The 12565-nt window shown below is 31.7% G+C and overlaps 1 protein-coding gene across 2 annotated transcripts in view; it reads right to left on the reverse strand.

The window, feature by feature from the left end:
* Positions 1 to 12565, reverse strand: part of LOC127728403 (nardilysin-like) — a 37138-nt gene that overhangs the window by 580 nt on the left and 23993 nt on the right. The window contains exons 18-29 of one of the 2 annotated variants that reach the window (XM_052235769.1): positions 12481 to 12556; positions 12037 to 12088; positions 9133 to 9216; positions 8835 to 8901; positions 7137 to 7264; positions 6165 to 6330; positions 5513 to 5587; positions 4280 to 4423; positions 3461 to 3597; positions 1981 to 2071; positions 1531 to 1647; positions 38 to 127 (exon numbers count right to left, since the gene is read on the reverse strand). In XM_052235769.1, the coding sequence (XP_052091729.1) occupies positions 38 to 127; positions 1531 to 1647; positions 1981 to 2071; positions 3461 to 3597; positions 4280 to 4423; positions 5513 to 5587; positions 6165 to 6330; positions 7137 to 7264; positions 8835 to 8901; positions 9133 to 9216; positions 12037 to 12088; positions 12481 to 12556 (1227 nt within the window). Of the gene's footprint in view, positions 1 to 37; positions 128 to 1530; positions 1648 to 1980; positions 2072 to 3460; positions 3598 to 4279; positions 4424 to 5512; positions 5588 to 6164; positions 6331 to 7136; positions 7265 to 8834; positions 8902 to 9132; positions 9217 to 12036; positions 12089 to 12480; positions 12557 to 12565 lie in introns of those variants that run through there. The other variant, XR_007994112.1, reaches the window with a different exon arrangement.

Consider the following 12565-nt stretch of genomic DNA (forward strand, 5'->3'; position numbering starts at 1 on the left):
TGTGTTCACAGAATATGCTTTATTTTTAATGTCTCACCTGGAAACTAATCCTTCTGTCTTCTTGTGGTAAGTATTGTTTGTACCATGATTTAAAGCTGTCCAAGGAAATGGTCCTAAGTACTGATATCTGGAATAACAAAAATTTAATGGCTCTTATATATTTTACTTTCTAAAACTATGAGAAACTAGACAGGAGACATAACTTTTATAGCCTAAAACTTAGTAACTAAAACATTTTTCTATTTTTTAGTTGTAAGGCTAAAAAAGAATTCTTAAATAAAGATCTATACTTATTAACAGTTGGACTCCCATATGGTTTTTTTTATCATCGCATTTTATCATACAAATTGCAACTGACACTTAATTTATTGCCACAAAAATGTACCGTAATTTAATACCAGCATTTTTTATAAAGGAGAACATGGTTCAAGATCAGAAAAAGAGCTATGAATTTAGAAATAGATTTTGACTTTCAATAGATCAGATTATCTTCTTAGTTTAAATTTAACTGCTGTTGAAATAAATTTGATATACTGCAATGAAAATTGTAAGAATGGGAGAGTTTTTGTTCATTTACAGTAGAATAACAATACCTTATCAAATGAGTTCATCAAATCAAATTATCAATTTTGGTGCACTGCCATTCATTCTTGCCAAAAACCTTATAGACAATAAATTTGTTTACAAATAATACTTTGATAATCTGTATAATTCATAGAAAGACTCGTTTCCCGAAGTAAAAATCTTCAGAAAAGAAAAGCTGGCATCCATGTTATGATTTAAAGTTATCACAAAGGGGATCATCTAATCACAATATAGTATTGTAACTTTGGAACTTTTAGGGGGGTAATTCACATGATAATAATAGTACAAAGAGTGATGTAATAATTGGATTTAAGAATGAACATGTTGAAAACCAGGAATATCTTTCACCCCAAAAAGTATATTTTAAAGAAAAGACGAAAGAAGTATGGTTAACATATCCAATGAAGATAGCCAAAGCTTCAATTTTGATAGAAAGAATGGTACGTCTGTAAAATTATATTTATATTGATATTCTACATCAGGAATTGAAATGAAAATCTTTATAGAGATTCATTGATAATGTCAAATATGTCATAAAAAATGAAAACAACACTTTATAAATTTCATGCTTCCTAAGCGCTTTTCTGGATTTACCTCCATCAGGAACGTTCAATTCCGAATATTTAAAAGCCAAGGATGTGTAAGAACAGAAACAGTTGAAGAGCTATATGACCAAAAACGACCTAAAAATAATAGCCAAATCCATCACAGGTCAACTTTGCCTTAGGGAGTTGAAACCTTAGTTTCTTTATAATTCCTTGATTTATAAACAGACAATTTAAGAAAAGTTTGTTATAAATCATGTCACCACCGAAGTATTGACTACTGAGCTGATGATACCCTCAGGGACTGATAGTCCATCGACAGCGGTATCGTCCATTATGTTTATTACGGTGATAACTTTGGTGGCTAACAGTGTGTCTTATTGTTTGTAATGAATTTTACCTCTTTTTCAAGTATATCAAATACATATAGCTGTTCTAATATTTCTTTCCAAGATCTGGATGCTTCCTCTCCCAAATTTGAATCTTCTGTCTGCTTAACAACTATCAATGAAGCAACCTACAAAAGATAATGTAGATTCATCAGCACAGCCATATATACAAACTCAAATTGATGAAGATAAATTCATCTTTAAATTATGTAGTAGAACCTTATTCTATGTAAAAATGTGCTTAAATGACAAATAACATGTCGCAACATTGGTGGTAATAATGACTAAGTTTGAAAATGTCTGAAAAATGTTTAAATTGAGCAAAAAAACAACCAGTTCAATTTACCGTAATAAATCTACAATAGTGTAGCCTCAAGTCATAAACAAAATATGTTGACCAATACATAAAAAGATTTGCAATAAAATTTATTTTTACAATGTTTAAACTTAAAATGATTTACCAAACTACTGAACTCAGTCTCTGTCATATCATCAATGGTGGTGCTGAAATCTTCTAAGAACTGTGTAATGTGATTGTCTACTTCCAACATACTAAAAATAAAACATATCAAAATAAAATGTATACCATGTTAATACCAGAGGGAAATATTGTCTTCAATGCTGTGAAATGCTAAGTGTTGCAATGAATACTTCTCAGAATACTTTTTCTTTCAATTGACTCCAAGTTTCACTAAAGTTCACTTGAGTTTTGAATCAGACACTGCCCCTGGGTCATGTGTTTTACAATATTTACTGAACCAATGTCAGTGTGTCTCATTATGTTTTTTGTATTTATTTTCTGATAAAGTGTTTCACACCTTGTCATTTACAAGTGCTATTTCAATAAGGCACTAGCACTTGATCATTCATTTAAAAGTCCATATAATAAAAAAAATAAATGTTTATTTTTGGGAAATCTTTTAGTGTCTGGTTGGCTAAAGATGACATGTAAATGTTTCACTTTTGGGATGTATTTCAATGTTAATTTGCTGTTCTAGATATATACCTCATTTCTCTTTGTATTAATGATTCATGATATTTGATCTCTTAAAAACATATATATATATATAACAAGTTTTTGAATCATGGTTGTAATTACTGTTTGATTGACACACTGCAAGATAACAGTTAAATTAAGAATTAGCCTAAGTTATTTGTTTTGAAATATTTACTATGCTGTGTGTTACCATTTCAATAAACTTTGGTAGGTTAACATGTCTACCTTAAAACTTAAAAAATGTAATTGATTTGGTCCTTGTTGTTTTTTAAACTGTTTGTTTGTATTTCAATAACAATAATTGTTATTTATTTTCCATGGTTTCAGGACTGTCTAATTTTAAGTAAAACTAGGATGTTCATGTTTTAGTAAAATTATCAGTTCATTCAAGGTAAATTGTAATATGAAAATGACAGATAACTAATATAAGATTGATTGATTTTTGGTGTTTAACACCACTTTCAGCACTGTTGGCTATATCGTGGCCAGTTTTAACTGACAAATGGAAGCTGGAGTCTACAGAGAGAACCACTACCTTTGGCAAGAAAACTGACAACCCTAGTCAATTAAGATAGTAGTCAACTGTGCCTGCCACATGTGGGAAAACTGATAACCCTAGTCAATTAAGATAGGAGTCAACTGTGCCTGCCACATGTGGGAAAACTGATAACCCTAGTCAATTAAGATAGGAGTCAACTGTGCCTGCCACATGTGGGAAAACTGATAACCCTAGTCAATTAAGATAGAAGTCAACTGTGCCTGCCACATGTGGGTTTGAAATCACAACCTCCGTGTTGACAGGCTAGAGATACAATAGATGAACTTAGACCACTCTGCCACTGAACTGCCCCTGTTTATTTAAGTTAATATCAGTAATTACAATACAATCAATTTTATTTCTCTTCATAATTTTTATGCTCTATACCTATCATATCGAGATTTACCTGAATTTATGAGCTTGGAATTCTACAACAATTGACATTCCCAGTATACCGTTGGTGACAAGGTTCTGACTATACACCTCATAGCCAAGCTGATGTTTTGTTCTTAATGTGTCAAAACAGGGTTCCTTTATTCTTGCCTGTTGTTTGGAATGAAGAGAAACATAGTTTTATACTGATTCACCCAGTTTATAACATACACAGTAAGAGGATACATCAGTTAAAACTTATTGTTGGTAGTTTTATTACTAGTAATGTCCAATAGTTGGTATTACATTGAAAACAAAACATATGTAAATTCTACAATACTCCACCATAAACCAAAGATGTGTTCATCAACCTCTTTAACAAAGTGGTTAATTCTATTCTAATGTTATCAAGAGCTAGGTAAAGTTAGTTTATGAAATAAAACCCACTCAAGCAAAATATGAGTTAAGCTGTATCAGTGAAAAACATCAATTTCTTTCCCCCTTAAAGTTTCTAGTTATTTTTAAAGATTATACACACTTTCATCATCTGTCTAGTCTTTCATGGTCAAAGACCATATACAGGCTTTTTTGTGTCGAGTTTCCCATGATTTGGGATTAAACACAGTATCAAACATTCTTGCACTTGTTTTTAAACAATAGTTAACTTGCCAGTGTTAAAAAATTAAACAATAAGTATTTATTTTTCAACAAACCTGGTGGAAATTAATGTTGAGTTGGTATTTATTACAAGGTTCATAATTACCTGTAATAAGTGGTTTAAACAATATGTGTGTTCAGACTGAAGGTACTAAGTAAATGTAGAGTTGGCATTTGATAGAAGGTACATAATTACCTGTAACAATTGGTTTAAACAATTTGTGTGAAATGTGCCTGGTTCAGACTGTAGGTATACAGTTAATGTAGAGTTGGCATCAGATAGGTTGTGACTGTACTGTTGACAGTAGTAAGATGACTTTGGTACTTCTCTAAGTAACAGCTACAATTGCAAAACACAAATGTATCTCTATCAGTGTTTTCCTATTAAATTATGAGAATACATTACAAAATGTTAATTAGATACAGTAATTTTTTTCAAACATTTTTTTTCATTTTTTACCCAGCAAGTTTCACTGGTAAAACAATAATAAAGGAACTTGACATTCCTCATTTTGATATCAATATACATTTTGTGGTCAAAGACAATATTTTTTTATATATCACTAATTACCAAAAATTCAAGGGCAGTAACTCATGAATAGTAATCACAAACTCAAAAATCATGGTACACAGGAATTAAATTGTTTAAGCGTGAACAGTTTTGGAAAATGACATTCTCTTAAAACATACCTTGAAGAAATGGAGAATGTGTCCATGGAACACAGATGATGCCCCCGCATGCATATAGCTTTATAAAGGGACATAACTAGAGAACTGTACAAATTAAAACTTGGTCTGTGTTTTATGGTAATAAGCATTGTGTACAAGTTTGATAACATTTGGAACGGAAACTAATTTTGGGACGTACATATGTACGGACAAAGGTCACACTAAATGCCCCCTCCGCCTCAGCAGGGGCATAAAAATGCTGTACTTCAAATAATCAAAGGCTAACTCCAGATTAAGTAAATAAATATTTGAATAATTTCAACTTGAATTCATAATCTGTGGTTCATTACACAGTTAATCTTTGGCAACATTTTAATAGTGGTATTACAATTTCATATGGAATTTAAAACTGTGTATGATGACCTATAGAGGCCACATCATTTGGTCTCTGGTGGATAGTTGTCTCATTGGCAATCACATCACATCTCTCTATTTTCAACTTAATATTTTTTTGAGAATCACTATATTCTCCAGACCTCTATATGATGATGTTATTGTGGACATATACAGTAAGAGTCTGTTATAGGAAATAGAACTTAACTATTATTGTGCATTTTTCAAGCATAAATTGTTTTATACATATATAATTCTTAAAGGAAATTTAATTGATTACTAATTGGTTCTCTAGTTAGTTTCTTTGTCATTTTTTTCTGTAAAAAAGAACTGAGATATGAATACATTAACAGTAAACACCACATACCTTGAACTGCTGGTCATGAGGTACAACTTCACCAGACATATGACTCTTCATTATGTCAGCATAACTCACAGCTTCCTGAAGAAAAAATCCATCATTCAATATAAAAGTCTCAAAAACTTGTTGATTGATTAATAGTTGTTTGCTTATTACCCAGTGGCAAATATTTCAAGCATATTCAGCAGAAGAAACAAATAAACAATTAATACAATAGGTAAGTTCTTCAAGGTAGGTTGGCCAGGATTAATGCTGAAATAAGGCAAATGAGGGTATGATGGATTGGGGCACAAATTTGGCCTTGCAACAGTACAACTTCTTGAATCTTATCTACCCACTTAAAGATATACTCAAACAAATCTGTTTTACGGATTTTGCATACTAAGAGGAAGATAGTAATCAGAATGACAGAATTTAACCACCAAATAAACCATTTTTAGATAAAGTAATATATTGAAATAAAACATAATCTGATAAGAAAAGGTTAAGACATATATGGTAATAAAACATAATTTACATAAACTAGCCTTGCAGAATGAACTTAAAAAAATGTTAACACTCTTCACCTTTATAAACCCTAGTGTCTTCTCAACCTGACAAATGAGTTCATAGAAGTTTATTTTACAGTACACATTCCTTCAATGTTATATATTCTTACCTCTGGTGTGAAATTTCCAGTGACAAAGGATTCTACAAACAGTTTAGACTGAAATTCTTTGACAAAATTCATGAATTTGACAAAGTCTTCAGACAGACTATCTACAACAAGATATTTTTCTGCATAAGTCCATTGAACTGGTTCTAGTACAGCAAATCTTACATTTCTGAAGGATATAAATATGTATCAAATGTTACAGGGTTAAAAAATATTAAATTACACTAGAAATAGTCATAGCCCTTTCCAACCGATTTTTACAATTTGTTTGTATGTTGTGCTGTTACACCAGGCAAGGGAAGGGTGGGTAAAGTGCTCTCAAACATGTTTAACCCCACCACATTCTGTATGTACATGTCTGAAGTCAGGAACCTGTAGTTCAGTGGTTGTTATTGGTTGCTGTCTGACATAATTGTTTTTGTATTAAAATAAAATCAGGTAGTTGGTTTTCTCATTTGAATTGTTTTACATTTTATCTTGTCTGGCCTTTTATAGCTTACTATATAAAATAGGTTTTGCTTACTGTTGAAGGTCGTATGATGACCTAGTGTTGCTCACACTCACATCAATTGGTCTCTGGTTGATAGTTGTCTCATTGGCTATCATACCACCTCTCCTTTACTTATATAAGAGTAAAAAAAAATTATTTGTCATAAAGTTTGACTAGGAAAATGGTTATTTAAGAATATTAAATTTCATGATTTATCCAAAATCCATAGACCATCGGTTCTGTAATTTAGAGTTCTATGCTTCTAAGGATACAAAAACAGATAAACAGTGTATGTTCATTTTGTAGTTTATTGCATCAAAAAAACCCAAATAAACTGATCCTCAAGAATAATCACATATTCACTGAAAGCCATCTTTTCCCAAAAACTGGAATCCATGAATAATTTAACTTATTATATAAACATCATCTAGTAATTCATTATACTTTAAAGAAGTTTTAACAACTTTTAAAAATACTTCACATACCTGCATAATTCATCTGTTTTTAACATAGTATTGTGATAAGACTTCTTAAGCTCAGTACAGATAGCCTGATAAAACTTTTCTGTAGTTGTTAAATTAAACACCTCCTTCATCACTGCTTTTAACAGTTCCTATAATAAACACAATTTCTTTTCATATATTACAATGTTAAAATGATTATACATTTTAGCTAGTCTACCAGGAAAGCTTTCACAGCCAACTGGGACAGCCCTAAAAGACTTTTTATTAGCATATATTGATGCAAAAAGACCTGGTATGACATGGTTCTCAGTAATGCACCTAAATGAGATTCACCATTTTTGCTGGGACTCACCAAAAAATTGAACTTTTGACATGAGATTCACCCATTGTAAATTCCCACCCAGAACTATAATGATAAAATTGTAAAGTACAATAAAATGCACCTGGGCGCAGCTTGATACCACCGCAGAGGTCGAACCCTGAACAGTTGGGGCAAGTATGGACACAACATTCAAGCTTGATACAGCTCTGAATTTGGATTGTGATTACATATTTGACACAGCATAGGTTTCTGACACAGAATGAATGTGGTCTAAGAACTTAAAATTTTTTAATTTACCTATTCAAATCATATCATTATTATTTGCTTTTGTATATAAATCAGAAATAACCAATTTAAAATGCAAAATTTAAAAAAAAAAAAAAAAAGGAAAAAAGGAAACCCCCCCCCCCCAATTTTTTGAACCCCCTTATGATTCATCACCCTAAACTCAATCCCAGCCTCCCCTTTGTGGTATGGTACCTTGCAGTACAATTTTAGAGAGATCCATACACTTAAACACAAGTTATTGTCTGGAAACTAGAAAACTGCTTGTTTTTTGGCCCCTTTTTGGCCCCAAATTCCTAAACGTTTAGGGCAATTACCCCCAAACTCAAACCCAGCTTTCCCTTTGTGACATGGAACCTTGTAGTACAATTTCAGAAAGATCCATACACTAACACACAAGTTATTGTCATGAAACTAGAAAAATGCTTGTTTTTTGCCCCTTTTTTGGCCCCTAATTCCTAAAATTTTAAGGCAATTACCCCCAAAATCAATCCCAGCATTCCCTTTGTGATATGGAACCTTGTGGTACAATGTCAGAGAGATCCATACACTAACACACAAGTTATGTCTGGAAGTTACAAAAATGCTTATTTTTGGCCCCTTTTTGGCCCCTCATTCCTTAACTGTTGGTACCATAACCCCCAAAATCAACCTTTCTTTTGTGGTATTGAACCTTATGGTAAAATTTCATAGAGATCCATTCACTTAAACTAAAGTTAGAGTGCTAGAAACCAATGTGTCTACAGATGACGACGACGCCAACCTCATACCAATATTAGCCAATCAATGAATTATATGAACCATACAATATTTCCTGGACTTGAGATAGTGGACAGCCGGTTATGGATAATTTCCTATCTCATAATACAACTTATGCATTGTATTTTTAAACAGAAGTTACTATTTATAAGAATGTAGATTCAGAACCTTATTAATGACAAATTTTAAGAAAAGACAACAAAAAAATTAAATGTGTAAAAAAAAACTGAATTTTCTTCTTGTAAATCCTTTCTTCTGTAAATTATGAAACACTTTTTCAAAAGATTGACTGATATTTCAAACTAAATTCTATCTTACGCAAATAACAAATATCAACATTAATATTAACTTACAGGAAGTTTGTGAGAAAAGCCGTCCATTATAATCTCCATTCCTGTCTTATGGCCATCTATTGAAAAACTAAAAATAAAAAAAAAAAACATTGATTTGCATAGACTGAGTATTCTCTGAAGTTTCTCTAAAATACAGAAAGTTTAATTTAATTAAAAAATTTGGTCATTACTTAAAGTTTAACAGTTTTATCCAATTATACTTAAACCCCTTTTTATATGACATTGATGTTAGTTTTAAGGAAATTTAAAAATCTAATAAAATCAACTTAAAGGGTTTTAAATAAATCTTCATACTTACTCAAGGTCAGCCATTACTGCTGAATATGTTACTTCATTCAGTATCTGTGTTAACAGGTTGATGTATATGTCAAACATAGTAGCACTACAAATATATAAAATAACCATGCCTAGTTCTCTGCAAAACAAAACTGATTTCAAATACATCATGTGTTTGTTCTAAAAAAATAATTAACTGAGGTGTGCAAACAATTGCTTCCTTCAAATAACAAAAAAAAATTGCAAGTCAGGCATTTTTTAATCTTGTCATTTAAAAAAAAATTAAACTAAAATTTAGATCAATTTCTGTACTTAATAGATTTGACAAACTAAAATATATTTTGCTAATATTATTTACTGAAGGATGAAAAACAACTTATTACTGATTGCTACTGATTTTTGCAGTTTGATCTTATGTTGTGTAATTACACCACTGTACAAGGCTAAGGGGAGGGTTGAGCGCTCATAAACATGTTTAACCCTCACCACATTCTTTATTTGGCTGTCCCAAGGGAGAAGCCCGTAGTTCAGTGGTTGTTGTTGGTTCATGTCTGTCATATTTATGAGGCCATTGGTTTTCTTGTTTAAATTGTTTCACAATTTTCATGTCAGCCTTTTATAGCCAACATACTGTATGGGATTTCTCATTGTTGAAGGCAGTACAGTGTACAGTTACCTATAATTGCTTACATCCAATTCATTTGATTTCTGGTGGATAGTTGTCTCATTGGCAATCATACTACATCTCCTTACTCTTATATTAAAAAGGATTGAACCACAAGGGTTCAAATTAACATTTGGTACTGGAAGGTCCAGGACCTTTGACACTCCAAACTGAAAGGTCCACAACCTAAATCCCAGGTCCTACCGGGTACTTTTACATAAAATATTTCATAACTCAAAAAGATACAAAATTAATGTGCTTTTGGAGTAAGGTTAGTTTGTTTCATCATATTTGAACTGCATGTGATGTTTCGTTTCTCATATAATGAGCTATCCAGCGAATAAACAGTTTACAACCTTCAATATTGAAGTACTGCTTACACATCAACACCATTTTTGCACTGGATTTCAAGAATAAATTCATAGTCACTGAAGGGTTTCCCTTTTTTGCAATACTGTATGCAGTGTTGAAAAGAACCTTATATTTATTTAACTGATCAGGCTTACATTGCTGCTTGAGAATACATTGTCCAAGTTACGTGTCTGACAATTAATCTTTAGACTAAAAATTTGGGTCACTTTCATGGATCCACTGCTTTAAACAAGATAAAAGCTGGGGTGTCACTTTCAAGGTTGGCAAAAAAGCGGTCAATACTAGTATTGACCAGGCCAGCGGTAAATACCGGGAAATACTGGCAAATACTGGTCAATTGAAATTTTGATAAGATATTACTATTAAATACAGTCCCTACCTGGTCAACTACAGGGTAAATATTTATCATGCAGTTGAATAGTCAGGAATAAAATAATTGTTTTAAACAGTCTTCAAAAATAACTTTTATGACTTTTTTCCTGTTATGTCAACATTTATTAGGGGACAGTTGTAATATTGAATAAACTTTTGACACCTGCTTGCCATTTAATAGGTAATGCCCTGATAATCTAGTCACCTGTAATTCTATTTACCTGTTAAAATCAAACCTTTTCAAGAAAAAAATATACATATTTTATACATGTTGAAATAACTGATATAGCAATTTTATATTCATACCTAAACTATGTTATATCATTACCCATAAGAACTGAATAAGTCATTATTCATGCTAATAATTGATAAAACATACCAATATCAATCCTTTTTATAAACTGAATCATGCCATATGAATAAAGTTAAAATAATTTCCCCTATCAACTAAGATTTAACTAACATTGATAGTAAAATCTGTCAAAAGAACCATGAAAATTTCAATTGTCCAGTATTTGCCAGTATTGACCACTTGAGGAGTATTGACCAGGGTGGTAAATACCGGTAAATACCACTGGTAAATGCACGTTGTATATTTTTATTGGGTCTATTTTAAGATTTTGTGTTCCCCTTACAAGTGCACTTTCTTTTTCTGAATGGGTGGGGAACTTCTGGCAGTATGTGCATGACATTAGACCAGTTGATTCATCAAAATATAGCCACGGTTCGATCGTTTTTCCAGTGGGGCTTAAATGTCAGTTCCTGTTTTTCAGAAAGCATTTTTGGTCTTTAGTGAGATCTTCATTTGATTTCTTTTGAAGACACAGGCACTTGTTTCTATTCATGGGAAGGTTGAATATCCTTCTATATTTATGGATAGTTGACCTTCCCATGAATAGAAACAAGTGCCTGTGTTTGAAGACCATTCATAATCTTCAGGCTTTCTCTTGGAAGACATGACACCAAAGTGAAACGGACTCATTTTGTTCGAAAATGTCTAAATGATTTGTCACATGACTTCTCGCAACTATTTATAACGTTGTGTTTCCAAGAAATACAAGGTCAAAATTAACTTTTATCACTCGTCGGCAAGGTCAGGGATGAAACATTTTTTTATCTCAATTTCAAAAATAATATGGCTTAAAAATGACGATACAGATGGTTAAAAAGGTCAGCAAAGATCATTTTTATTTCCTTTAAAATCGAAGGTCCGTGGGGCGTAGCTAGTAACCAAAACGAAAGTCTGATTGCAACAGTGGAAGGTCACAGACCTCGGACCACCGCTAATTTGAACCCCTGAACCATGTTTCCTCTCCAGAAAAAAGCAATACTCTAATGACATAACATCTAATTGCAGTTCTTGTCTATACTTTTCCCAATTTTGTACATTATCAAGAACACTCATTATATGTACGTTAATATCAATTAAATTATACTGGGAAATTGTCATAAAAATGACACAAGTTTAGAAGGAAAAAGTTTTCAAAATATCCTAAATATGAATATTAGTTAACTTACTTCTCCAAGGTTTTGTATGTGACAGGACTCATAAGGTGAATATGTATGTACCCTGAAATTGATTGAAAAAATAAAATTGATATATCAATAATATCTCAAATGTACATTTTATAACATCATGGTGTTGTCAATTTATTTTTGACATATGAATTTTAATGTCACTTTGGTATTCTTCGCCTCTCTTGTGTCATTTGTTGAAATAATAAACAGGGATAGGAAAAATAACTTGCTTTTAAAAATGGTTATCAACTTAAATTATGCTTGGCCAGTGTTACTTCAAATTATGTGATTCAATTAAAATGCTTTAAGTCTAGTTTAAATAAACTGACTTCTCATAACAACACATTGATGGTTTTTGTTAACATTTATGACTCTTTCATAATGTCTTCTTGCTATGATCGAAAACTCTTCCCTATATTAGATAATTTAAAAAGTTTACTGTACCTTTAGGGACACAAAATTTATTGTCCTTTTTGTACCACATTTTTATGAAGCTGTCTTCTTTCAGCAAAACTGGGTACTGAAAATA

This window comes from Mytilus californianus, unplaced genomic scaffold (assembly GCF_021869535.1).
Source record: "Mytilus californianus isolate M0D057914Y unplaced genomic scaffold, xbMytCali1.0.p SCAF_1, whole genome shotgun sequence".
NCBI classification, from domain to species: domain Eukaryota; kingdom Metazoa; phylum Mollusca; class Bivalvia; order Mytilida; family Mytilidae; genus Mytilus; species Mytilus californianus.